Raw genomic sequence first — 25324 nt, 5'->3', positions numbered from 1 at the left:
AAGAGGTGCTCAAGAAATATTTTTCAAATAGGCTCTTGTTTCATTTGCACAAACGCACATTGAGATGTCAACTCAGGAGTTCTATATAGGGCTCTGTGCTGGTCTCTGGGGTTGGGAGAGAAATCACTCTGGTACCTTCTCCTCCAAAGAGCCCTGCCCTCCGGGCATAAGGAAGGGTTGCAGGTGAGGCTGCTGATGAGGGGCCCTTCCCACTCAACATTTGCTCCTCCGGGGGGGGGGGGTGACAGGGCTTGCAGACAGCAACTGCTGGTCCACGCTGACCGCTATCCTTTTGCCCCTTTGCCTTCCAGAAGGATTTGCCTCTGCCCAGGAAAAGCAGCAGGTGAGCCTTGGGGAAAGATGCGCAGGGCTGGCGGTCCCTTCTCGAGCCCGGGTTGGGGCGCCAGGGGCGCGCGCGGGCGGGGCCTGGCGCGCTGGTGCACAGCAGCGCCCCCTCCCGGCGGGCGGCAGTGGCACGGCCCTCCCTTCCCCCGCCCTCCCCTGCCCGCTGCGGCTTCAGCCTCCGCCCCGCGCGCTCGCTCCCCGCGCTGCCGCCGCCACTGCCGCACCTGCCACCATGTCGCCGCCGCCGGGTCATGTCTGACTCTCTCTGGACCGCGCTTTCCAATTTCTCGATGCCCTCCTTCCCTGGCGGCAGTATGTTTCGCCGCACCAAGAGGTAGAACCCCATCCCTCAGACCCTGACCCGGCCCTCCCCACCAAAGCCGCCCCTCTGGCCGCTGCCGCAGGGCGGGGCCCGGGATGCTGCACCCGGTCCAGCTGCGCCAGAGGTGCCCATGCTGTCCCTTTCTGCGGGGGATGGGGCTGAACTGGGGACTGTGTGGGCCGAGACTGGGGGTCTGTATGCCGGAGAGGACCGCCGCGGGGGGGAGGAGGCTGCGCCGGGTGGGGGGTTGCGGCGCCTTTGTCTGCTGGCGCTGCGGGCTCCAGCAACTCAGTGGGGGTAGGGGAAGAAGGGGAGGGTGGGGGACTTGGCACCCTCGGAACAATAGCCGCAGCCTGGCCTCCCCCCCGCCCCCATGCCTCGTGTTCCTGGCCTCGCTAATATGCTCAGTCACTGTGGCTGGGGGTGAGGGGAATGGAGGGGCTAGGGGCTCCCTCTTCGGAAGCTGGGATCCTGAGGGGCAGGGGGGGGGGCTTTATCATAGCACAAACTACCCCCCATCAAGAATACAGCCTCATACGGAAAATAGTGACACACAGCGTCACGTAGGACATGATGTCACACACATACACACACTACAGCCCCAGTGGCCCAGATACACCCTGGAGCCATCACGCATACAGTGGACATAGGTCCGAGTCATGCCCAGACACACAGGGGCACCCCCAGAGTCCCACACAGACGAGTAAGCCCACAGGCACAGTGTTGTGTACACCCAATAAAATGTCACATACATGGTGATACACACACACACACACACACACACACACACACAATTCTGGCATCCAAGATGCACACGGACACATGGATAGCAATGACATCAATGCATCCAACAATGTCACAGGACATTCTATCACCAAAGCATGTCACATGCGGTGTTACACAGATGCAGAATAAATGACACGGAATCTTGCAGAGATAGACACAGTATCACATGTTATCACATGGAAGACTCATCTAGGGAATGTCACACATGGTGGCAGGTTCATACATGCCCGGTATCACAGGGTGTGGAACTCAGACACAGTAGATGCCACGCGTGGATACACGTGTGGTGAATGTCGCATACACAAGGGCTGGATATCACACAGACTTAGAATGTCGCACAAAGACATAGACACATGTAGCAGAAATCATGCACGCACCTGATACAGCACACAATGGCACATCTAGCCATGGACAAGTGGCATTACACACTGTGTCACACAGACACACAAAGGGACAGATTGTATCACATAAGATAAACGCAACCCAGTCCTGAGCTCACACCCTGGGTGCCACATGTGCATACATACAGAGAATGCCATGTACAGCCCCAAAGGCACAGATGCACTCAGTATCTCCAATGGTGTCACATGGACATGTCTATTATTCCATGACTGACACTACGTTCACATGGTCATACATGTTGAGACCGCTATCACCTCCTATGAGTAATCGTCTGGGGGCACCTCCAAGCACCAAGAGATAGGAGACAGGTGGGTATCTGAGATGGGAAGATGGTTGGTTGGGTTCACAAACTCACTGGGCTGTGGCCTGGCCCGGTCCCCTTGCCTCGCCTTGCCCGCAGCTGCCGCACCAGTAACCGGAAAAGCCTCATCCTGACCAGCACTTCGCCCACGCTGCCGCGACCCCACTCCCCACTGCCTGGACACCTGGGTGAGACAGGTGGTGGGTATGGACCAGACCAGAGGAGGTGTGGCCACGGGCTAGGGGCGTGGCCACGGGCTAGGGGTGTGGCCACAGGGGAAGGGTGTGTCCATGCCGCCGGACTGGGCCGAGTCTGGACAGAGGAGGACCCGGATTGGGCAAAGGGCGGGACCATCCTTGTGTGGATTTGGTCAGTCCGTTGAGGGACGGGCATTGGTGGCAGAGGCCCAGACCGAGCTAGATTGAAAAGAGGATGGGGCTGAAGGGAGGAACCATACCTGAGGAGCGGGGCCATCTCAGATGAAGACAGAACCGGCCTGGAGGGGGGCTGGGCTGATTCGGTAACCAAAACAGCTTAGAGAGGCGGGGCCACAGCTAAGGGGGTGTGGTCCACTGATACGTGGGTGTGACTAGACTAAAGAGGGGAGGAGCTGCTGTTTGCAACCCGCTTTGAGGATTGGAAGGCCTGGTGGGATTGCCTCCTACACCAAGCCTTAAGATCCCCCTCTTTCCGCCACAGGTAGCAGTCCCCTGGACAGCCCCCGCAACTTCTCCCCCAACACCCCCGCCCACTTCTCGTTTGCCTCCTCCCGAAGGTGAGTCCCTCTCCCCAGGGCCCTAGAACCCAGGCCGGACCCTCCCGACCCACCGTCTGGGCCACCATCTGTTCCCCTCCTAATTGCACCTGAGCTAGGGCCCGAGGGACCCGCAGAGTGCCCCAACGTCCCAGCGGGAATTAGCGCCTGGCCTTAGGGGTGGGGTCTATGAGAAGGCGGGGCCAACCGCCTATCCGGAATCCGAGGAGGAGTGGGACTTCCTTTGCGGTGGAAAGGAAGCGCCTGCGCTCTGAGCCGGTGGTCTCAGTCTCCCTAGCCTGTAGTTCCAGGCCGGGCGTTTCCATAGCAACAGGACAGGGAGCGGAGATGAGGTGCGCAAGCGCAGACTGCATGATGCCCACGGAGGGACTCTTGGTGTCCAACAAGAGGAAAGCACCTGGGGCTATTTCTCGAGGGCCCAAGAGGAGGAATCTCAGGTTTCTGGAGTGTCGCTAATGAATGTCTTCAGGCCTTTGGCGAAATTGGGGGAGGCAGAAAGATTCCTCTAATGTGTTTTGGAGAAACTTCTGGGAGTCACCAGGATGTTTGGTCGGGTCTCTTTTTCTTTGAACTTTATTCATTCTAAAAAACGTTGTCTGAACACGTGCTGTGATCTGGGAATTGAGCATAAGAGGTGAATGACACCCCGTCTCTGTCTTCGGAGTTGATTTGGGGTGATACGCCAGAAAACCTGGAAAACTGCAAAGGCTGGTGAAGGCTGTTGTGTGGAACTCACACAGGACTGTGGGGACAGAGGATGGCTCCCTGGGGTGGGTGGGGGAAGACCCCGTTGGCTGTGGAATTCAGCTGAGGGCAATAGGGAGCCAGAAAATGGCTCTAAGATTGGGCCTGATGCAGTCGCCTGGGCTGGGAGGGCACTGCCCGGAGGGAGGAGCGAGGGACGAGTCTGGTGCACGGAAGTGTATGTCCCTTGATGTGCAGTCTATGCGCTGATGTGGATGTGTGAGTGTGAGCTTGTAAGATTTGGAAAATGTGAGGCAGCCCATGCCTACACGTGTGGCCATGGGGTGTGCATCAGCGTACGAGCGTGAACATGTGTGAATGTGTGCCTGTACATTTGTAAATGTGTGTGACTATGTGAGGGAGCGTGCCCTTCCATGAATGTCTCCGTGTGAGCGTGCAATCTGGTGGGAGTGTGAATGAATGTGTGGCTGTGTGGGAGTTCGAATGTGTGACTGAGTGCCGGAGGGCTCTTGAATGTGTCTGCGTGAATGTGGAAATGTAGAATGTGTGTGAGGGAGTTTGCATCTTTGTGTCAGAGTGTGAGTACTGGGTCTCTAAGTGTATGTGTTTATACGTGAGTGTATATCTGGTTTTGCTTGTCTGTGGGTGTTAGTGTAGGAAAGTGTGATATTTGGGTCCATGTATGGGACAGTGAGTGTGTGTGAGTGTGTGTTGAGGAGTCACGTGTGAATGTGCAACTGTCACTGTGTGAACTCGACCACACTAGTCGCGATAACACTAGTGGGTGGGGCCATGAGAGTGACTGCGTGTGTGTCTTTGTCTTTGAGGGAGGGGCCTTTGTTCTCTGAGAAAACTCAAGTGGTCTCACTCTGAGGGTTTTCTCATGGCGGCAACTACTGGGATTCCTCTGGGTCGACTTCCCTGAGTGGCTTTTTCTGGTCCTCGCGGGGTTCACTGTGGGGGCTCGTGTGGTGTGACGATGACAGGAGAAGAGGGTCATCGCAAGAAGCAGAGGAGATCGATCTTAGCTCCAGGGCCCTGGTACCTGGCTGGGAGGCTTCCTTTGTACCCCCTTTGCTCTGAGGACCTTTCTGAATCTCAGAGCACAGATATATCCCCCCACCCCCTACCCCGGGGGTTGCCCAGTGGCTTCTCTCACACCCTGAGGAGTGGGGGGGACCAGTGGGGCCTCGCAGCCTCTGAGCACCTTGGCTGGGTTCCAGGGCGGACGGACGCCGTTGGTCTCTGGCTTCGCTTCCTTCGTCCGGCTATGGCACCAACACACCCAGCTCCACCGTCTCGGTGAGTTGGCAGGTGGGCGAGAGGGTGGGAGCTGCAGGGGAGCCTTCCAACCCGAAGGCCCACACCCAGGCCAGTAGTCGGGCTGTCCTTAAGGAGAGTTTGGGGTTTCTCTTGTTTTCCAACGTGTTACCCGTTCACCTATTGACAAGTCACAGGTCCCCTCGAAAGCTGTTCTCCACCCTCAACATATCTTCTTGGGGGTCCTACTCTTCACTGACTTATTTTACAGATAAAGATATTAAGGCTCATGTGTTGAGCCCCTTGCCCAAGGGGCTGCGCTGGCCAAGGTCAGCACAGCCTTCACCCAGAACACATTTGCTCCACCACTGCAATACCCAATGTCTCTCTTTCCATCTGCCTCCTTTTCTACCTGTGTCTCTGGTTCACTCATCCATCCATTGGTATGACGTTCAGCAGACATTTATGTGACTGTCATACGGTGGATGGGCTCTATAAGCTGGGCCAGGATCCAAGGACTGATGAAGCCCTCATGAGGGGAGACAGATCAATAAGAAGCCATTTACAACACGGGGCGGTTGGAGCTGTTATGGGAGTAGACCAGGGGAGGTGAGAGCAGTATAGCGGGACCTGATTTAGCTGGGGGGAGCATCAAGGAAGGCTTCCTGGAAGAGGTGGAATTGAAGCCAAGACAAAGGATCACCAGGAGTTTGGCAGGTGGAAGAAGGAAAGGAAGCGTGTTGCAGGAAGGCGACGAGGGAACAGCATGTGCAAACTCCCAGAGGCAACGGACAACTTGTTGCCTTTGGAAAGCTGAAAATAGCTTTGAGTGGCTGGAGCTTTGAGTTGGAAGTGGAGGAACAGGGGTGAGGCAGGCAGTGCCCTTGGTCATCCTGGGGCTTCTCAGCCAGGGCAGGGAAGTGGATCTTATTCTTAATGCAGCGGGAAGCCGTACAAAGGCTTTTTTTTTGCTTTATATTAAATTATACTAAAATTTCAGCCTGAACTCTTTGAAATTGTGGTTCTGTAGATCATAGGTTATGTGCGTTGAAAAAATTATTTTAATAGATACTGATGGGATGGGGATTAAGTGATGTAATGTTTCAAAAGATCCTTCTGCCTGCAGAATCAAGTGGATGTTCTTGTTTTCTCCACTGATATCTGTGGGTCTGTGTTTGTGCATGCCAGGCCCTGACTGGGGACCAAGCAGAACCAAGATCCTCCCCTCAAGGAACAGACAGCAATAAAAATTAGTAATAAAGGTATAGTAAGTCAGGAGATAAATATAGCAAGAAAAACAAGATAGGGCAGGGATAGGGAGTGATGGATATGTGTTCAGAGGGATGAATGTCACCCAGAGGGGTGACATTTAAAGCAAAGGTGAAGGAAGAGTGATCAGTAGTAGATATGCTCCAGGCAGAGGGAACAGTCCATGCAAAGGCCCTGAGGCAGGGATGTGCATGGCTTGTTCAAAGACCATCAAGGAGGACTGTGCAGCTGGAGTAGAGTAAATGATGGGTAGAGTGGGCGAGGTGATAGCAGAGAGATAGGACCAGATCTTGTAGCATGCTGTGGGTCTTGGAAAGGACTTCAGGGTCCACCCTGAGTAAGGTGGGAGCCATGGAGGGTTCTGAACAGAGGAGGGATGTGACTTGGGTCAGGCTTTAACAGGCTCCCACTGGCCACATCTTGTGTGAGTGTCACAGTTCTCATCCATGTCTGTCCCTGTCCCCCTGTCTGTCTCCAGGAGTCCCAACCTGGACCCTGGGATCCAAGGATCATAAACCAGGTCCTGATCCCGACCCTGCCCAGTGGCCCATCAGCCCCAGGAGTCCCAGCCCAGGGTCGCGAGATGTGGGGGGACCGCGGTGGCTCTGACCCCGGCCCCGCTCCTCCCCCCAGTCTTCCTGCTCCTCCCAGGAGCGCCTGCACCAGCTGCCCTACCAGCCCACCGTGGATGAGCTCCACTTCCTCTCCAAACACTTTGGCAGCACCGAGAGCATCACTGACGAGGATGGTGGCCGCCGCTCTCCTGCCGTGCGGCCTCGCTCGCGGAGCCTCAGGTGGGCAGACACCCCCCCATCCCACCCACCCAAGCTGATGATCTGGGGGTTGTGTACTGTGAGACCCCTGTATGCGTGATTAAACGGGTTGCAACACGATGGGTGAGGTTTTACCGGGGTTGGAGGGGTGGGGAGGCATCTGATGCCTGGCTGTTTTCGGAGGCAGGGGGCTAGACAGGATGGGCTTTTCTTCCCGCAGCCCCGGGCGCTCCCCCTCTTCCTATGACAACGAGATCGTGATGATGAACCATGTCTATAAAGAGAGGTTTCCGAAGGTGAGGCGGGGCGGGGGGCGGCCTCTGGGAGGCCGGGCGGCGGGAGCCCTCGCTCGCCTTAGCTCCGCGCGCCCCCTGGTGGCCGGCGCGCGCAGCGCAGGCTCCTGGCGGCCACAGCGTCCAGGCGCAGCCCCGCGCCGGCACCCCCGCCCCGCCTCTGTCCCTCCCGCAGGCCACCGCGCAGATGGAGGAGAAGCTGCGCGACTTCGCCCGCGCCTACGAACCTGACAGCGTGCTGCCGCTGGCCGATGGCGTGCTCAGCTTCATCCACCACCAGATCATCGAGCTGGCCCGGGACTGCCTGACCAAGTCCCGCGACGGCCTCATCACCACCGTCTACTTCTACGAATTGCAGGAGAACCTGGAGAAGCTGCTGCAGGACGTGAGTGCCCAGGGAGGCTGGCCTCATTCGTGCCCGATGCCTGCCTTCACGCCACTTCCATTCGGAGGGCGCCTAACGCGTGCCAGTTGCTGGTGTGGAGCTGAGATTCCGGGGGTGGACAGGAAAGACGCGGTCCCCAAAAGAAGGCCGTGGTCCTAATCTAGATCTGATGGGGGCGGCAAGAATTTAACCTCCCTCACCTCCTTCAGGTCTTTACTCAAATGTCACCTCCTCAGGTGGCCTCTAGACCCCCTTATTTAAAATGTCAACCTCTGCTCTAACTCACCACTCACTGTCTCTTTAGTTTTCTCCATAGCGGTTAGCACCATCTGTCTTGATAGAAAAATATTTTTGTTTGTCTTCTTTTTTGCCTCACTTACTCAAATTATGAAGCAACTACTCTGTGCTGGGGCACTGGGAACCCGGCACTGAACAAACCAGAGAAATATTCCTGCCCTCTTGGGGCTGATATTCTTTGTTTTGTTTTTTTGTTTGTTTTTAAAGATTTTTTTTATTTTTTTTTATTTTTTTTTTTAAGTTTTTTTTTTTATTTATTTATTTGACAGAGATAGAGACAGCCAGCGAGAGAGGGAACACAAGCAGGGGGAGTGGGAGAGGAAGAAGCAGGCTCATAGCGGAGGAGCCTGATGTGGGGCTCGATCCCAGAACGCTGGGATCACGCCCTGAGCCGAAGGCAGATGCTTAACCGCTGTGCCACCCAGGCGCCCCTGTTTTTAAAGATTTTATGTATTCATTTGAGAAAGAGAGATAGAGCGCAAGCGAGAGAGAGTGGGGAAGGGGCAGAGGGGGAGGGAGAGGGAATCTCAAGCAGACTCCTCGCTGAGCAGGGGTCCCCATGTGGGGCTCCATCTCAGGACTCTGACGTCATGGCCTGAGCCGAAATCAAGAGTCCGACGCTTAACCTACTGAGCCACTTAGGTGCCCCTCTTTTTTTTTTTTTTAAATTGTATTTATTTATCTATTTTAGAGAGAGAGAGCAGGGGGAGGAGCAGAGGAAGAGGGACAAAGCAGATTCCCCACTGAGCAGGGAGCTGGACACGGGTTTTTTTTTTTTTGTTTTGTTTTTTTAAGATTTTATTTATTTATTTGACAGAGTGATAGGCAGCCAGCGAGAGAAGGAACACAAGCAGGGGGAGTGGGGAGAGGAAGAAGCAGGCTCCTAGCGGAGGAGCCTGATGTGGGGCTCGATCCCAGGACTCTGGGATTATGCCCTGGGCCGAAGGCACACGCTTAACGACTGAGCCACCCAGGCGCCCCTGGACACGGGGTTTGATCTCTTGATGCAGAGATCATGACCTGAACTGAAATGAAATCAAGAGTCCAACGCTTAACTAAGACATCCAGGAGCTCCTTTGGGGCTGATATTCTAATGTGGGAGGTGGATAGGAAACATGGAAACAGACAAATCAAGGAATTCCATGATTTCACCTGATAGTTAGGGCTATGAAGCAAATCGAACAGGGCAACCAGACAGAGTGCTAGGAGCTGCCTTGTAAATGTCCAGGAGGCCTCCCTGGAGGAGGTGACATTGAAATTGGGGCAAGAGTAATGAGGAAGTGACAGTTATGAGAAATGCTGGGGGGAATGTGTGCCAAGCAGGGTGAATAGCCTGAGGTGAGAAGGGAGTCTGGGAAATTCCGGGAGCATAGAAGTCAAGTGACTGTACTGTCTCCAGGAAATGAAGTTGGATAAAGGCACAAGGCCCAGAATGTGGAACTCTGGGCTACAGGCCCCCACTCAAACCTGAAATGCGGTACATGGGTGTCACCATGGGTTTTAGCATCAGATCTGGTTTGAGTCTGGATTCTGCCACTAGGTTTGTAGGAGTTAGGGCACAGACTCCAAATGGCCTAGATTCATATCTAGTTCATCACTTACTTACTGTGCAGCCTTTGCCAAGTTACTTAACCTCTCTGCACCTCAGTCCTGCTATAAAAAGGGAATTTGCTCATTCATTCCACAAATATTCATCAAGCACCTATCCTGGGCCTCCCACTGACCTCGAAGCTAGAGAACTACCTGGAAATAAAACAAACAAAAGTCCCTGCCCTCAGGAAGCTGACATTCTAATAGGAAGAGTCAGAAGATAAACAATAGGTAGGTATCGGCGCTGGGACTAGGATGAGGCGAGTGGTTTTTTTCCCCCCGTCAGAACATTAAAGTAATTATTGAAAGAATTGAAAAGTAGGTATATTAAAACTTAACATTATTTTAAATATTTTACTTATAATCAAACCAGAATTTGTTAGAATTTTACTTTCCTGGTTTTAAGGGAAACAAACTCATCAATAATATTTTCATTAAAACTGTTGATTACTGAGGGGTGCCTGGATGGCTCGGTCAGTTAAGCAACAGACTCTTGATTTCAGCTCAGGTCATGATCTCAGGGTCACGAGCTCCAGCCCTGTGTTGGGCTCCAAGCTCAGCGGGGTGATTCTCGCTCCCTCTCCCTCTATACTTCCCCCCACACTTTCTCTCTCAAATAGATCTTTTGCATTATTTTTTCCAATACTGCAATAAAATATCAGTTATCTTGAAGACTGAGATTTTTGGTGTCAAGGTGAGTGTTTCATTGCCTCACCCTGGTCTTGGCCCTGAGAGGCACGATGGAGAAATTTACATACGGCTTGTTACAAGGGGCTTCATGGGGTAAAAACAGGAGAAGTAGAGTAGGATAATGGTGATCGAGGACACAGCCAGGAGCTGGGGTGCAATTGTAGAGTGGGGTGGTGGGGTCAGGGAGGCCTCCACGAGGAGGTGACAGTGGAGCAGAGACTGAAGGAGCAGAAGTAGGGAGCCGCCCAGAGACTGGAGAGGAGAGCATGCCAGGCAGAGGGATTCTAACTTGGCCTGGAATGTAGGGTTGTTTTGAAGATGAATTGAATGAGTGAAGGTTTTAGGACAGCGGTGCCTATAATCATCATCATCATTTTTTTTTTAAGATTTATTTATTTAGGGGCACCTGGGTGGCTCAGTCAGTTAAGCGTCTGCCTTCAGCTCAGGTCATGATCCTGGGGTCGTGGGATCGAGTCCCACATGAGGCTCCCTGCTCGGCGGGGAGCCTGCTTCTCCCTCTGCCTGCTGCTTCCCCTGCTTGTGCTCTCTCCCTCTGACAAATAAATAAATAAAGTCTTAAAAAAAAGATTTATTTATTTGAGAGAGGTAGAGAGAGAGAGAGAGAGCGTGCACGTGAGTGGAGAGAGGGGTGGAGGCAGAGCATCCTCAAGACGACTCCATGATGAACCCGTGGAGCCCATCCTGGGGTTCGATCTCAAAACCCATGAGATCAGGACCCGAAACCAAACCAAGAGTTCGACGCTCAACGGACTGGGCCCGGAGCCCCCTTCATGATAATTTTTACCATGTGGCCTTGGGTGTCAGTTTTCTCACCCGTAAAATGGGACAGCAGCAGCAGTGTGTACCCGGTGGGGTTGGGAGAGGGGCCTGGCTGAAGCAGGGTGCCTGTGAACCCCTCCCCCAACTGTGCCCACCACCCCAGGCCTACGAACGCTCGGAGAGCATGGAGGTAGCCTTCGTCACTCAGCTGGTCAAGAAGCTGCTCATTATCATCTCGCGCCCTGCGAGGCTGCTGGAGTGCCTGGTGAGGGGGCTGGGCGTGGGCAGGGGGTGGGGGAGTGGAGGTTTGGGGTGGGTGGTCTTGGAGCCCGCTGCCAGCCGGTCCCTGCCCTGCCTCAGGAATTCAACCCCGAGGAGTTCTACCACCTGCTGGAGGCGGCGGAGGGCCACGCCAAGGAGGGCCACCTTGTCAAGACCGACATCCCCCGCTACATCATCCGCCAGCTGGGCCTCACCCGTGACCCCTTTCCAGGTGCTGGCTGGTGGGTGCAGGGGGCTGTGGGTGGACCCACCGGGACCCCAGCCTCTGCTCACTCTCAGTCCCTTCCTAGATGTGGTGCACCTGGAGGAACAGGACAGCGGTGGCTCCAACACGCCGGAGCAGGACGACCTGTCCGAGGTAAGGCCAGGAGGTCCAGCTGTCAGCACTCCACTTCTTTTCTTTTCTTTTTTTTTTTTTTTAAGATTTTATTTATTTATTTGACAGAGATAGAGACAGCCAGCGAGAGAGGGAACACAAGCAGGGGGAGTGGGAGAGGAAGAAGCAGGCTCATAGCGGAGGAGCCTGATGTGGGGCTCGATCCCAGAACGCCGGGATCACGCCCTGAGCCGAAGGCAGACACTTAACCGCTGTGCCACCCAGGCGCCCCAGCACTCCACTTCTGGCCGGAGAGGCCAGGGCTCACCTCCTGGCTGTCTGCCCTCAGCCTGGGTGGATCTCTGGATCCCTGCTCTGAGCCTCAGTTTCCCCATCTGTGAAATGGGTTAATAATAATAGCTGTTCCTCCATGAGCTTTTTTTCTTTCCATGGCAAGATATACGTAATACACATCCCTGTACACATGATGCATAAAATGTGTCATTTTAGCCATTAAAAATTTTTATTTTAAAGATTTTGATTTATTTGAGAGAGTGAGCGAGGTGGGGGTAGAAGCAGAGGGAAAGAGACATGCAGACTTGGCACTGAGTGTGGAGCTCCACGCAGGGCTCTATCTCACCAGCCTGAGACCACGACCTGAGCTGAAACCAAGAGCTGGATGCTTAACAGACAGAGCCACCCAGGTGCCCCAGTTTTGACCATTTTAAAATGAACAATTCATTGGGTTTTAGTACATTCACTGTGTTGTGCGGCCATCACCTGTAGCTAGTTCTGGAACATTTTCATTACCCCAAAAGAAAACCATGTTCCCATTAGGCAGTTATTCCCCATTCACCCTCCCCCCACCCCAGCCCCTGGCAACCACTGATCTGCATTCTGACTCTATAGATTTGCCTATTCCGGATATTTCACATAGATTTCCTATTTCACATAAATGTATATTTCCTATACATTTCTGGGTAGTTCATATAAATTCACTTTCACTCTGTGGCCTTTGCATCTGGCATAACATTTTCAAGGTTCGTCCATGTTGTAACATGAAATCAGAGCTTCATTCCTTTTTATGGCTTAATAATATTCAATAATTGGGGCGCCTGGGTGGCACAGCGGTTAAGCGTCTGCCTTCAGCTCAGGGCGTGATCCCGGCGTTATGGGATCGAGCCCCACATCAGGCTCTTCCGCTATGAGCCTGCTTCTTCCTCTCCCACTCCCCCTGCTTGTGTTCCCTCTCTCGCTGGCTGTCTCTATCTCTGTTGAATGAATAAATAAATAAAATCTTTAAAAAAAATAATATTCAATAATTGTAGGGATCCACCATATTTGTCCATTGTCCATGGTTGGACATTTGGGTTGTTTCTACCTTTTAGCCATTGTATGAATAGTGCTGCTGTGAACATTGGTGTACAAGTGTTTGAATAACGGTTTCAGCTCTTTTGAGTATATATACCCAGGAGCAGAATTGCTGATCATATGGTAATTTGCGGAGCCCTGCATGGGGTTTTGAGTAGGTTGGATGTCTCTCTGTGTTAATAGCTTAGCATAGTGAAAATCGCCATAATCCCACCTCTAGGCCAGCCACACTTTGACAGATGTTCCCCATGTCAAATACTGGCCACATATGTGTTTTCTCTGAACTGTGCAGTGGTTTTGTTTTGCTTTTTTTTTTTAATTTGAAGCAAAATATAGAAAGGAGAACATTTTGACTCAAAATCTGGGTTTGGGCCTTCTCTTGAAAAATCAGAGGTTCTGATAACCCCATTGTGGAGCCAGCTGGCACTAAGTGGGGGCTGGCCTATGATAAGGGATACCTGCCTCCCAGTCACCTATGGCCCCCACCTGGCCTATCTGGCTGAAGGCATTTGCATTTGTAACCTCTGTTTCAAACTCTATCTATGAATTCTCACACATGTACACGCACATCTTTCCTTTACATATATATTCAGGAGAATCTCATTATCCATGCCATTTGTTTAATTTTTTGAATAGGTAATGGAATGACATCACTCAAAACTCTAAAACTCTAAAAAGGTATTTATCTTTAATCGTTGTTTGTAGGATTCTACTTATTCCATTCAATCAAACGTGTTAATTGAGTGATTCAGATCTTCCATCTCCCTATTCTTCTTTCTTTCTTTCTTTCTTTCTTTCTTTCTTTCTTTCTTTCTTTCTTTCTTTCTTTTCTTTTTCTTTTTCCTTTTTTTTTTGCCTGATTAATAGTTCCTGAGAAATATGTGTTAAATCCTGGTTTGGAACAACTTCTTCCTGTAATTCTATCAATTTTTTTGTGTCAGATGTTTTTAGGCTACATTCCAAAGGGCATACACATTTAATATTTTTATATCACACATTTTTGTGTAATGTTTATGGAATGAATCTCTTCATCCTAAAGAAAAATAAACATAATTTTCCAAAAAAGTATATAGTGAAATATCCTATACCCACCCTTGTCCCCCACTGACCTATAGCCCCTCAAATATTATTAGCATATGTGCTACTGAGCCCCCCTCAAATGTGATTAGATAGCCCTATTTTGCCACAAAAACATATGGTATATACGGTACCTATTGTTCCTTGTCCCCCCCCCTTAATAAAATACTTCGGAGGAAAAAAAATATTTTGAAACTTTGGAGGGCCTTCTGAATCAACGTACTGAGAGATTCCTCATTCTTTTTAAGAGTCGCACAATATTCCTTTACACAGATGCCACTCATGTGTTTATTTAACCAATTTCCTATAGATGAACATATGGGTCGTTTCCAATCTTGCAAGGGGCAAGATAATACATATGTCATTTTTCACATGCATTTGAAATGTAGCATTCATTCAAAAATGAAATTACTGGATCAAAGGGAACATGCATTTGTAATTCTTTTATATGCCAAAGTACCTTCCATAGGGGTGGTACCAATTTACACTCCCAATAGCAAGGTCTAAAAGTACCCGTTCCTCCAGAGCTTTACTGAGTGTGTCAGCCTTTTGGATTTTTTTTGCCAATCTGCTAGGTGAAAAATTGTATCTTGGGGTAGTTTTAATTTGCTTCTCTGCCACTATATGTAAGGTTCAGCATCTTTTCATATGGCTAAGAGCTCTAATTGTAGTCCACGTACCTTGCTTATATTTTCTCTTCAATTGTTAGGCCTTTTGTTATTGATTTCTGGAAGCTCTTTATATATTAAGGTGATTATTTTGTAGGCTTCTTTCCTAATGGAAAAACGTTAGGAATATGGCTTCAGAGCCAGGCAGTACGGGTTAAGTCCTGACTTCGTTTCTCCCTCACTGTGGCACTTGGATGAAGGATCCATCCACCCCCTCCCTGTGCCTCAGATTCTTCATATATAAATGGAATCATTAGAGATCCAATCGTATGATGACGGTGGTGGTCATCTCCATTTTTCCCCTGCAGGGCCGTAGCACCACCACCAAGGCTAAGAAACCGCCTGGAGAGAATGACTTCGAGACCATCAAGCTCATAAGCAACGGTGCCTACGGGTGAGCCACCCGGGGCTCTGGCGGGGGGAGGGTGGCGGAGGCCGGGTGTCTCGGAGGTGATGGCCGGTCCTCGCTCTCTCCCCCTGCAGCGCTGTCTACCTTGTGCGGCACCGCGATACGAGGCAGCGCTTCGCGATGAAGAAGATCAACAAACAGAACCTGATCTTGCGCAACCAGATCCAGCAGGCCTTCGTGGAGCGTGATATACTCACCTTCGCCGAGAACCCCTTTGTGGTCGGCATGTTCTGCTCCTTCGAGACCCGGCGCCACCTCTGCATGGTCATGGAATACGTGGAAGGTGTGGCTGCCTGCAGGACCGCAGGGAAGATGGGGGGATGCATGCCGGTCATGGTTGCTCAGCGGCCTGTCTGAGCCCTAGTCACCATATTGATTATCCACCTGTATGTTTATCTACCTATTTAATTATTCAGTCATTGATTATCCATCTCATCTGTTTATAACCTAGTTGTCTGTGGGTTTATCTATCTGTTTTCATTTCATTTAATATAGGTACATCCATCCGGTTATCCATCCATCCATCCATCCATCCTCCATCTATTCATTAGCTAATCTATCAGTTTTTCCATCCATCCATCCATCCATCCACCCATGCCTCCATCCATCCATCCATCCATCCATCCATCCATCCATCCACCCATCCGTCATCAATCCATCCTATCCATCCATCCATCCATCCTTCCATCCCATCCATCCAGTCATTTGATTATCCATCCCTTTGTCCCTCCATATTATCTGTTATCCATTACACATCTATTTTTAAAAATTAATAGACTTTATTTTTTAGAGTGTTTTAGATTCACCTAAAACTTGACTGGAAGGTGCATTGAGTTCCCAATACCCCCTTTCCTCACAGTTCCCTCTATTCTTTACATGTTGTGTTCATGTGGCATATTTGTTATAATCGAACTAATATGGCTACATGATTATTTTTTTTAAAGAAGTTTTTCTCTCTCTTTTTTAAAGATTTACTTGTTTGTTTCTTTGTTTATTTATTTGACAGAGAGAGAGAGCACAAGCAGGGGAAGGGGTAGGCAGAGGAAGAGGGAGAAACAGTCTCCCTGCTGAGCAAGGAGCCTGACGTGGGGCTCGATCCCAGGACTTTGGGATCATGATCTGAGCTGAAGGCAGACGCTTAACTGACTGAGCCACCCAGGCGCCCCTGGCTACCTGATTATTAACTGAAGTCCCTATAGTAGGGTTCGCTCTTCGCCTGGCATGTCTATTTTCGTCTATCCATCTAGCCATTCAGTCACCCACCCATTTATTCACCCACCTACTCACCACTCATCCATCCATCAATACCTGTGTATCTATTTATTAATCCACCATCCGTCCATTTACTATCCATATTTTTATTCCTCCACCCACAACTCTATTCTGGCAGCCTCTCATCCTATCTGGCTATCTCCTTCCACTCATCCACAATTTATCCATCAGTTTATCCATCCATCTATTTACTCTCCACCCATCCAGCCACCAAGATGTATTTTTTTCATCTGTTTATCCACCCATCCATGCTTATATTCACCCAAATATGAGTTCATTCATTGCCCCAAACGCACATACTGTGGTTATTAGGACACACATGGTCTCGTGGGGCCACACTATGCTGCCCCCAAGCCTTTAGTCAACCACCCATTCACTCAAGAGATGTCCCCGCATGGTTTTCCTCATGCCACATGCTGTGCTAGGTGCTGACGGAGCAGTTGGGACCCAGACGCACACACGGCTCCCTCATAGAGGTTACATTCTGGTCTGTGTAGCCAGACAATACACAAGCCAAAGGAGGCCAGGTGATTTCATATATGAGGGTGGCATCAAGGACCGTAAGGAAGAGGAAACCCAAGCACAAAGTCTCTTAAGCGAGAAGGTCTCTGGGTTTGGAGGAGCAGCGAGGAGGCAAGAAAGCTGGAACGAAGGAGCAAGGCAGAGGGAGAGTGGGGGGAGATGAGGATGAGAGGTGATTGGGCTGACCATGTAGAGCCTTGCAGAGCCCCAGATGGCATTGGATTTCACTCCAGGTGCAACAGACATCTGCTCTAAGGTTTTAAGCAGAGCTGATATGATCTGATTTATGTTTTGAGAATATATATTTAGCTGCTGCAGTGAGGGCAGAAGCAAGGAGAGCAAGAGGTGACAGCACACATTTAAGGTCATGTGCCTCCTGAGTGTGGTCCAGCCCCAAAGTCTCATTTGGAAGTCAGTGCAGCTTGGTTCTCTTCGTAAGTGTGAGTCAGGATTACCTAGGGTTGTGGCCAAATGCAGATTCCCAAGCCCCACCCTCGGGGAGTCTGATTTGTCAGTTTCTGACACTGGCTCAAGCTGAAAGAAAGAAAGAAAGACAGAAAGAGAAAAAGAAGGAAGGAGGGAAGGAAGGAAGGGACAAAGGAAAGAAGAAGTTGACTTGTGATAAAAAAAATCAGGTCACCTTCAGGAACAGTTGTATCTGGGTGCTCAAACCATGTCACCAAATCTCTTCATCTCTTGACTCTGCTCTTGCGTGTGTGGACTTCCTCCAGACAGGCCTTGATACAGCAGAGTTGCCATCCAGCAGATCCCAGTTTACATCCTATGAGTTCAGCAATCTTTGAAAAGAGAAGGGAAAATCTGAGGGCTGATTCACTAAAGCGACTTGGGTTTCATGCTGACCCAGCCGCAGCACCTAGAAGAAAATCTGGCCCTTGTAAGAGAAGTTAGGAATGGATTTTAGGAGGCCAAAATACAAATGCTAGTTGCAGTAAACCTGGTAGGGGCTGGGAATCTACATTTTAAGGCCCCAGACCCTCAAGATTCTGACTCCAGGAGATCAAGGCCCATGTTCCCAGACCCAATTGACAAGCAGGTAGGCTTTCATCCTGACCAGATCTCACCTCCGCCATCTACTCCCTGCAGGACCCACCCTCTCTCCAGGTCTCAATCCCCTCCTGGGTGAAATTGGCTGAGTAGATAATTTGGGAGGATGGCTAGGAGGAGGGAAGCCTGGTGGAGGGCACTCCTCCTGTGACCTGGGGAGGGGAGGCCCCTCTCCGAGCCATTTTCCTTAGCTGTAAAACGGGAGCCACGTGCGGTGAGAACTTGGTGCACGGTGAGTGCTCAGCTTTAGGCTGAGGGTGCCTCTCTCTTCACGACTCCTTCCCCCACAGGGGGGGACTGCGCCACCCTGCTGAAGAACATCGGGGCCCTGCCCGTGGAGATGGCCCGCATGTACTTCGCTGAGACGGTGCTGGCACTGGAGTACTTGCACAACTATGGCATCGTGCACCGGGACCTCAAGCCTGACAAGTGAGCCTTTCCCATCACTTCCTTCCTGCCCCTCAGGCAGCCCTGGCCCGAAAGGACCAGGACTGAGGTGGACACGGGCCTCACTTCTGAGGCACCCCCCCCAAAACACACACTCATTGCAGCCTACTCATCACCTCCATGGGGCACATCAAGCTCACGGATTTCGGCCTCTCCAAGATGGGGCTTATGAGCCTCACCACCAACCTGTATGAAGGCCACATTGAGAAGGATGCCCGGGAGTTCCTGGACAAACAGGTGTGTGTGCGGGCATGGGGGTCACCGTGGGTGGAGTGACCCGGCAGAACTGCAGGGCCCAGGGCCTGGGGGGCGGGGCTCGGCTCTCCCTCGAGGCCCCTCCTGCGGCCAGGGCGCAGGCTGACGGCCTGCCCCCAGGTGTGTGGGACCCCAGAGTACATCGCACCCGAGGTCATTCTGCGCCAGGGATACGGCAAGCCGGTGGACTGGTGGGCCATGGGCATCATTCTCTACGAGTTCCTGGTGGGCTGCGTACCCTTCTTTGGCGACACACCCGAAGAACTCTTTGGACAGGTCATCAGTGGTGCGTGCCTCTGGGGGGGGGGGGCAGGCAGGGGCACGGGGACATGGGCCAGCCCAAGGCCTTGTAGACTCCAAAAGCGACCCCCAGCCCTGCCTTTTCTGCAGATGACATCCTGTGGCCAGAGGGGGACGAGGCCCTGCCCACTGATGCCCAGCTCCTGATATCCAGCCTCCTGCAGACCAACCCCCTCGTCCGGCTAGGGGCAGGTAAGGGGTCGGCTTTTCAGAGAAACAAAGGACTGGGGGTCATTGCCAGAGAGTAGGACTCCAAGTCTAAGTGGTCTGGGGGGATCTGCAGGGCTGGCCCTCAGCGGTCTCTGGAATGCCCTCCCCTCCTCCCTCCATCACTCCCGCCCCAGGTGGTGCCTTTGAGGTGAAACAGCACAGTTTCTTTCGAGACCTGGACTGGACAGGACTGCTGAGGCAGAAGGCCGAGTTCATCCCCCACCTGGAGTCCGAGGACGACACCAGCTACTTCGACAGTGAGCAGGGACAGGGGGTGGGATCCGGTGAGAGGGGCCTCGGTGAGGCCTAGCCTGGGACCGCAGCTGTGTAGGGGACCTCCCAGCCCCCAGTCGGATGAGAGGGCCGAGGTTCTGGTGGGGGTGGGAATTGCTGGGAGGCGTGGCCTGGCATAGGGTGCCCTAGGTGGGATCTGGAGGCGTGGCTTCTCTGGAGCCTCCGAGAGTGGGGCTGGGACGCAGCCTAGGGAAGCGGCCTGAATCAGACCCAAGATAGGGCAGGGGCCTGGTAGGGGTGTGGCCCGGCCGGCAGGCCCGGCTGGAACGAGGATCCGGATCGGGTTCCGGTGGGATTGTGATCTGAGGCGTGGACCCTTGCCTGAGGTTATGGCCCACCCCCCAATCCTCAGCCCGCTCAGACAGGTATCATCACGTGAACTCCTATGATGAGGATGACACGACCGAGGAGGAGCCTGTGGAAATACGCCAGTTCTCCTCTTGCTCCCCGCGCTTCAGCAAGGTGGGCCAAGGCTGGGCTAGGGCTGGGGTGAGACCCAGGGAGGGCGGGGCTTGGGTGGAGGCGGGTCTTTGCTTACCCCTCAACGGGTTGAAGACACGAAGGGTGGTGAGTCTGCAATGGGGCGGGGCTGAGGAGACCGAGGGCAGCAGGGTCCCAGGCCCGAGATCTCAAGCGGGGGAATTACTGAAGGGGTAAGAGATCTGGGGTGGTAAAGCCTGCGGCGGAGGTAGCCTGGGGGTCTTGGGACTGGCCTGTGGCATTGAGTGGAATCTGACGGGAACCTGGACACATGTGGAAAGGAGGCGCACGGTGGGGCGGGGCTAGTTCTGGACGGGGCGGGGTCAGGACCTGGACAGGCTTGGCAGGGCTGGGCAAGATCTGCTTTGAGAAACAGTGTGTAAGGGGGTTCAGGGCCTAGCTGGGGCGAGAGTAGACGTAACGGTGAAGACTGGGGAGGTGGGGAAGAAGGAGAGCATATTCTTGAGGGCATGGGCGGAGCAGGGCCTAACTTAGTGGAGTGGGGCCTGAGTTGAAGAATTGTAGGTCGTTGGGGTACTTCTCAGAATTGGGCGGGGCACGGCCTTGGGGGTGGAGCGTAGTTTGGGCGGGTCCAGTAGCAAGAAGCGGATTGGCTCGGAAGCGAAAGCGGGAACTGGGGCCGGGCTTGCCTCCCACCACCACCCACCCGCCCATTCAGGTGTATAGCAGCATGGAGCAACTGTCGCAGCACGAGCCCAAGACCCCGGTGGCGGCAGCGGGGGCCAGCAAGCGGGAGCCGAGCGCCAAGGGCCCAGAGGAGAAGGCGGCCGGCAAGCGGGAGGGCCTGGGAGGCCTGACCCTGCGCGAGAAGACCTGGAGAGGGGGCTCCCCGGAGATGTGAGCAGGGACAGGACTGGGTTTGGGGGTGGGGCCCAAAGGGGCGTGTCTCTTCTGACCACTACGCCTTCGTGCAGCAAGCGTTTCTCGGCTTCGGAGGCCAGCTTCCTGGAGGGGGAGGCTAGTCCCCCGCTGGGCGCGCGCCGCCGTTTCTCCGCGCTGCTGGAGCCCAGCCGCTTCAGCGCCCCCCAAGAGGACGAGGATGAGGGCCGGTTGCGCAGGCCCCCCCGACCCAGCTCTGATCCCCCGGGCTCGCTGGATGCGCGGGCCCCGAAAGAGGCAGCTCAAGGAGATGGCACCCCCAGTGCTGGGGACCCCGAGGCCAGTGAGTGCCCCCTACTGCCGCCTTCCCCAATTCTGCAGTGGCCATATAGTGAGCATTTCACTGAGCGTGGTGCTGTTTATGCAAGAGCTCACCCACTCTTCACACTCCAGCCTGGGGATTCTCATCAACATGGGGAACACCCCGTATTCCATGCTCTGTCAACAAATGTATTTGAGCACTCCTCTGTATCAGGAGCTGAGGTAGATGGATATGTCACCGAATTTATGAAACTCACAAGTAAGAGAGAGAAGTGGGAAGAGCATTCCAGGCAGAGGGAACAGCATGCGGGAAGTCCGTGGCCTTGGACTGACCCCTAACCCACCTGCTCTGTTGCAGCTGACCGCCCACGCCCAGGTGACCTCTGTCCATCCTCGAAAGATGGGGACCCATCCGGCCCGAGGGCCACCAATGACCTGGTTCTGCGCCGGGCGCGGCACCAGCAGCTGTCAGGAGACCCCGCAGTAGAGAAGAGACCTTCTCGAACGGGGGGCAAAGTCATCAAGTCAGCTTCCGCCACTGCTTTGTCTGTCATGATTCCTGCAGGTGACGCCGGGCTCCCTGTAGCAGGGGAGGGGTTGTCTCTATTTGTGCCAGGACAGGCCAATGAGAACACTGTATTTTCCCTGTTCACAATGATTGGCTCTGGGACGGACCAATGAGGACCCTGGGACTTTGACTTGGGCAGAATGTGGAGCCGCTACAGGGAGAGATGTGTCTTGTTGGCTCCAGTCTCTGACCGTGATTCTGTGTCTGCAGTGGACCCCCATGGAAGCTCACCCCTGGCCAGTCCCATGTCCCCACGATCTCTCTCCTCTAACCCATCCTCACGGGACTCCTCACCCAGCCGAGACTACTCACCGGCTGTCAGTGGGCTCCGCTCCCCCATCACCATCCATCGCTCTGGCAAGAAGTACGGCTTCACACTGCGTGCCATTCGGGTCTACATGGGTGACTCGGATGTCTACAGTGTCCATCACATTGTCTGGGTGAGCACACATATTTGGACTCTATATCCGGAGGTTGGGGGGTGCGGGGGGAAGAAGGCCCCCCAGGGATGAGGGACAGCTCAAACCCTAGAACCAGGACCTGGGTATGAGTCCGTTGTGACCTTTGATTTTACTTCCCTTTCTGCGCCTCAGTTTCTTCATTTGTAAAACGGGGAGAATGATTACTGTTTCATTAGGTGTTATGAGGATTGCTGTGCACGCAGAGCTAGGCGTCTGGCACAGAAGCTCAGGGAGCTTTCTTTGTTACCAATCCTGTGACCCTCCCCTTGCGGGGTGTCTTGTCCCCAGCACGTGGAAGAGGGAGGCCCAGCCCAAGAGGCTGGGCTTTGTGCTGGTGACCTCATCACCCACGTGAACGGGGAGTCTGTGCATGGCATGGTGCACCCTGAGGTCGTGGAGCTGATCCTTAAGGTAAGTGCAAGGGAGGGAGCACCCCGCGGGGCGAGCCGGGGAGGGCTGAGAGGTCCCGGGGAGCTGGAGCTGGCTGAGCAGTCCCGCAGAGCATCTCTCCCCTTTCTTCCCCTAGAGTGGCAATAAGGTAGCAGTGACCACAACGCCCTTCGAAAATACCTCCATTCGCATTGGCCCCGCACGGCGCAGCAGCTACAAAGCCAAAATGGCTAGGAGGAACAAGCGGCCCTCGGCCAAGGAGGGCCAGGAGAGGTGAGTGGGGCCAAATGCAGTTGGCAGGTCTATAAACAGCAGGCTGAGGGAACACTTGTGTTTCTGTGTTGGTGGTGGTGGGGAGCGGTGGGCGGGGCTAAGGTGGGAGGTGGTGAGGACCTGAAGGGAAGTGCCCAGGAAAAGTGACAGGCTGGGCCATCGAGCAAACCACGAGGGCAGAGAGAGAAGGGCTGGGAAAGTGGGAGAAGCCAGGAAAGGAAGCTGTGCCAGGTTTCTGGGCTGGGAGAAAAACCTTGTGGGAGGTGTCGTGGGAGGTGGGCAGAGCCGCATTTGTCCGTTAAAGAGGGTGCTGTGGGGAGCTGGTCCTGACCTGCTGGATATATTTAGACAGCTGGGAGGGCTAGAAGAAGGGATTTCTATGTGAAATGAGCCCGCTAGGCAAGACTGGGCCAATTGAAATAATTTCTTCCCTTAGCGGTAGGAGGAGCTAGGAGAGGTGACTGGGGCCAGGGGATGTTGTGTTTTGATCAGAGGGTTTGGCGGTTTGGCCTGGACAAGTCGTTGAGTGCGAGATTTGAGTGACAGGAGCCAGACAAAACTGAGTCAGGTGAATTTCTTCCAGCCCTGTTAGGTGGGTGGCAGCTGGAGGGGGAGGGGCTAGGGAGGTGGGCAGGGCCAGAAAAGGTTGGTTTGGTGTGGATGCGGTTTTTCTCGCTTGGGCTGGGAGCCCCCAGAAAGGAATGGGGGTCTGAGATGGGAGGAGCCAAATGGGACTAGCGTTAAGGGGAGGTCTTTCGGTTTTGATAGGTGGGTGGCAGCTGGAGCGGGAGGGGCCAGGAGGGGTGGGCGGCCCCCAGGGCGGATGTGCAGCCCTAAAGTGGAAGAAGTGAGGAGTGCTGGAACTTGGTGAAGGGTAGGTGGCCCCCTCTTTGTCCCCCAGCAAGAAGCGCAGCTCCCTCTTCCGCAAGATCACAAAGCAGTCAAACCTGCTGCACACTAGCCGCTCGCTGTCGTCGCTGAACCGGTCGCTGTCGTCCAGCGACAGCCTCCCGGGCTCGCCCACGCACGGGCTGCCTGCACGCTCGCCTACCCACAGCTACCGCTCCACGCCCGACTCCGCCTACCTAGGTACGCTCTGCGCCTGCGCGCGGCGGGCCGAGCGGCGCAGGGTGGCGGGGCTGTGCCCTGGCTGTGTCCCCAGCGCGCAACAGCCCCTCTCGCCCACCCGCAGGCGCCTCCTCCCAGAGCAGCTCGCCAGCCTCGAGCACGCCCAACTCGCCAGCGTCGTCGGCCTCGCACCACATCCGGCCCAGCACCCTGCACGGGCTGTCGCCGAAACTGCACCGCCAGTACCGCTCTGCGCGCTGCAAGTCGGCCGGCAACATCCCGCTGTCGCCACTGGCACACACGCCGTCCCCGACACAGGCGTCGCCGCCGCCGCTGCCAGGCCACACGGTGGGCAGCTCGCACACGACGCAGAGCTTCCCTGCGAAGCTGCACTCGTCACCGCCGGTGGTGCGCCCGCGCCCCAAGAGTGCCGAGCCCCCGCGCTCGCCGCTCCTCAAACGCGTGCAGTCGGCAGAGAAGCTGGGAGCCTCGCTGGGCGCCGACAAGAAGGGCGCACTGCGCAAACACAGCCTCGAGGTGGGCCACCCGGATTTCCGCAAGGACTTCCACGGCGAGCTGGCGCTGCATAGCCTCGCCGAGTCGGACGGCGAGACGCCCCCCGTCGAGGGTCCTGGCACACCTAGGCAGGTTGCCGTCCGTCGCCTGGGCCGCCAAGAGTCGCCCCTGAGCTTGGGCGCGGACCCGCTGCTGCCCGAGGGCGCCCCCAGGCCGCCGGCGTCCAGCAAGGAGAAGGAGTCTCCGGGTGGTGCTGAGGCCTGCACCCCACCCCGTGTGACGACCCCCGGGGGCCGGACCCTGGAGCGGGACGCCAGCGGCACACGGCACCAGAGCGTGCAGACAGAGGATGGAGCGGGTGGGGTGGCCAGGGCTGTGGCAAAGGCCGCGCTGAGCCCAGTACAGGAACACGAGACCGGCAGGCGCAGCAGCTCGGGTGAGGCAGGCACACCCCCGGTGCCAATTGTCGTAGAGCCTGTGCGTCCAGGGGCCAGGGCCGGAACGCCCCAGCCTCCTGGCGCAGACTCCAAAGGGTTGAGGGAATCCACATCCCCGGCGCCTCCTGCACCTGAGGCCCCCCGGGGTCGAGAGTGTTGGGTGCTGGAGGTGGTGGAGGAGCGGACCACGCTGAGTGGGTCTCGCTCCAAGCCCGCCTCCCCCAAACTCTCCCCAGAATCCCAGACCCCCTCCCCAGCCCCCACAAAGAATGTGCCCAGCAGTGCAGGGCCCCCGGTCCCACCCACTTCCCTCTTGGTCCCAGCCACCAAGCCTGAGGCGGGGCTGACCTCCCGGTGCCCTGCTGAAGCTATACCCCCAGCAGGCCTGACCAAAAAAGGTGCACCCTGCCCCACGCCTCCAGGCCCATAGCCGAGGGGGCCGCTGGCCCTGCTCTGTACAGCCACCTGTATACATATGTACACATATAAATAAAGTGTCTGTGCTGTGT

At 54.3% G+C, this 25324-nt stretch overlaps 1 protein-coding gene across 1 annotated transcript; it reads left to right on the top strand.

Annotated features, from left to right (window-relative positions):
* Window positions 1-596: 596 nt before the first annotated feature.
* MAST1 (microtubule associated serine/threonine kinase 1) lies at window positions 597-25324 on the top strand. Its single transcript, XM_040629243.1, has 26 exons — window positions 597-679; window positions 2256-2344; window positions 2856-2931; window positions 4860-4938; window positions 6799-6959; window positions 7159-7234; window positions 7407-7616; window positions 11137-11238; window positions 11334-11466; window positions 11546-11613; window positions 14996-15081; window positions 15171-15379; window positions 18246-18384; window positions 18507-18639; window positions 18778-18943; window positions 19048-19149; window positions 19302-19424; window positions 19814-19923; window positions 20621-20799; window positions 20877-21124; window positions 21461-21667; window positions 21881-22110; window positions 22420-22542; window positions 22658-22794; window positions 23696-23883; window positions 23987-25324. The coding sequence occupies exons 1-26, from the start codon at window positions 597-599 to the stop codon at window positions 25243-25245; spliced, it is 4716 nt and encodes a 1571-aa protein (XP_040485177.1). The 3' UTR covers window positions 25246-25324.

This window comes from Ursus maritimus, unplaced genomic scaffold (genome assembly GCF_017311325.1).
Source record: "Ursus maritimus isolate PB19 unplaced genomic scaffold, ASM1731132v1 scaffold_14, whole genome shotgun sequence".
NCBI classification, from domain to species: Eukaryota; Metazoa; Chordata; class Mammalia; order Carnivora; family Ursidae; genus Ursus; species Ursus maritimus.
The sequence above is the reverse complement of the archived record's forward strand: the minus strand, read 5'-3'. Positions and strand labels throughout refer to the sequence as shown.

Bases quoted from the DNA above. Each gene is read 5' to 3' on its own strand.
- MAST1 (XM_040629243.1), top strand. From the start codon at position 597: ATGTCTGACTCTCTCTGGACCGCGCTTTCCAATTTCTCGATGCCCTCC. The intron at 18,944-19,047 runs GTGCGTGCCTCT...CCTTTTCTGCAG, and splicing joins CTTTGGACAGGTCATCAGTG to ATGACATCCTGTGGCCAGAG. The intron at 20,800-20,876 runs GTGAGCAGGGAC...GCCTTCGTGCAG, and splicing joins AGAGGGGGCTCCCCGGAGAT to CAAGCGTTTCTCGGCTTCGG.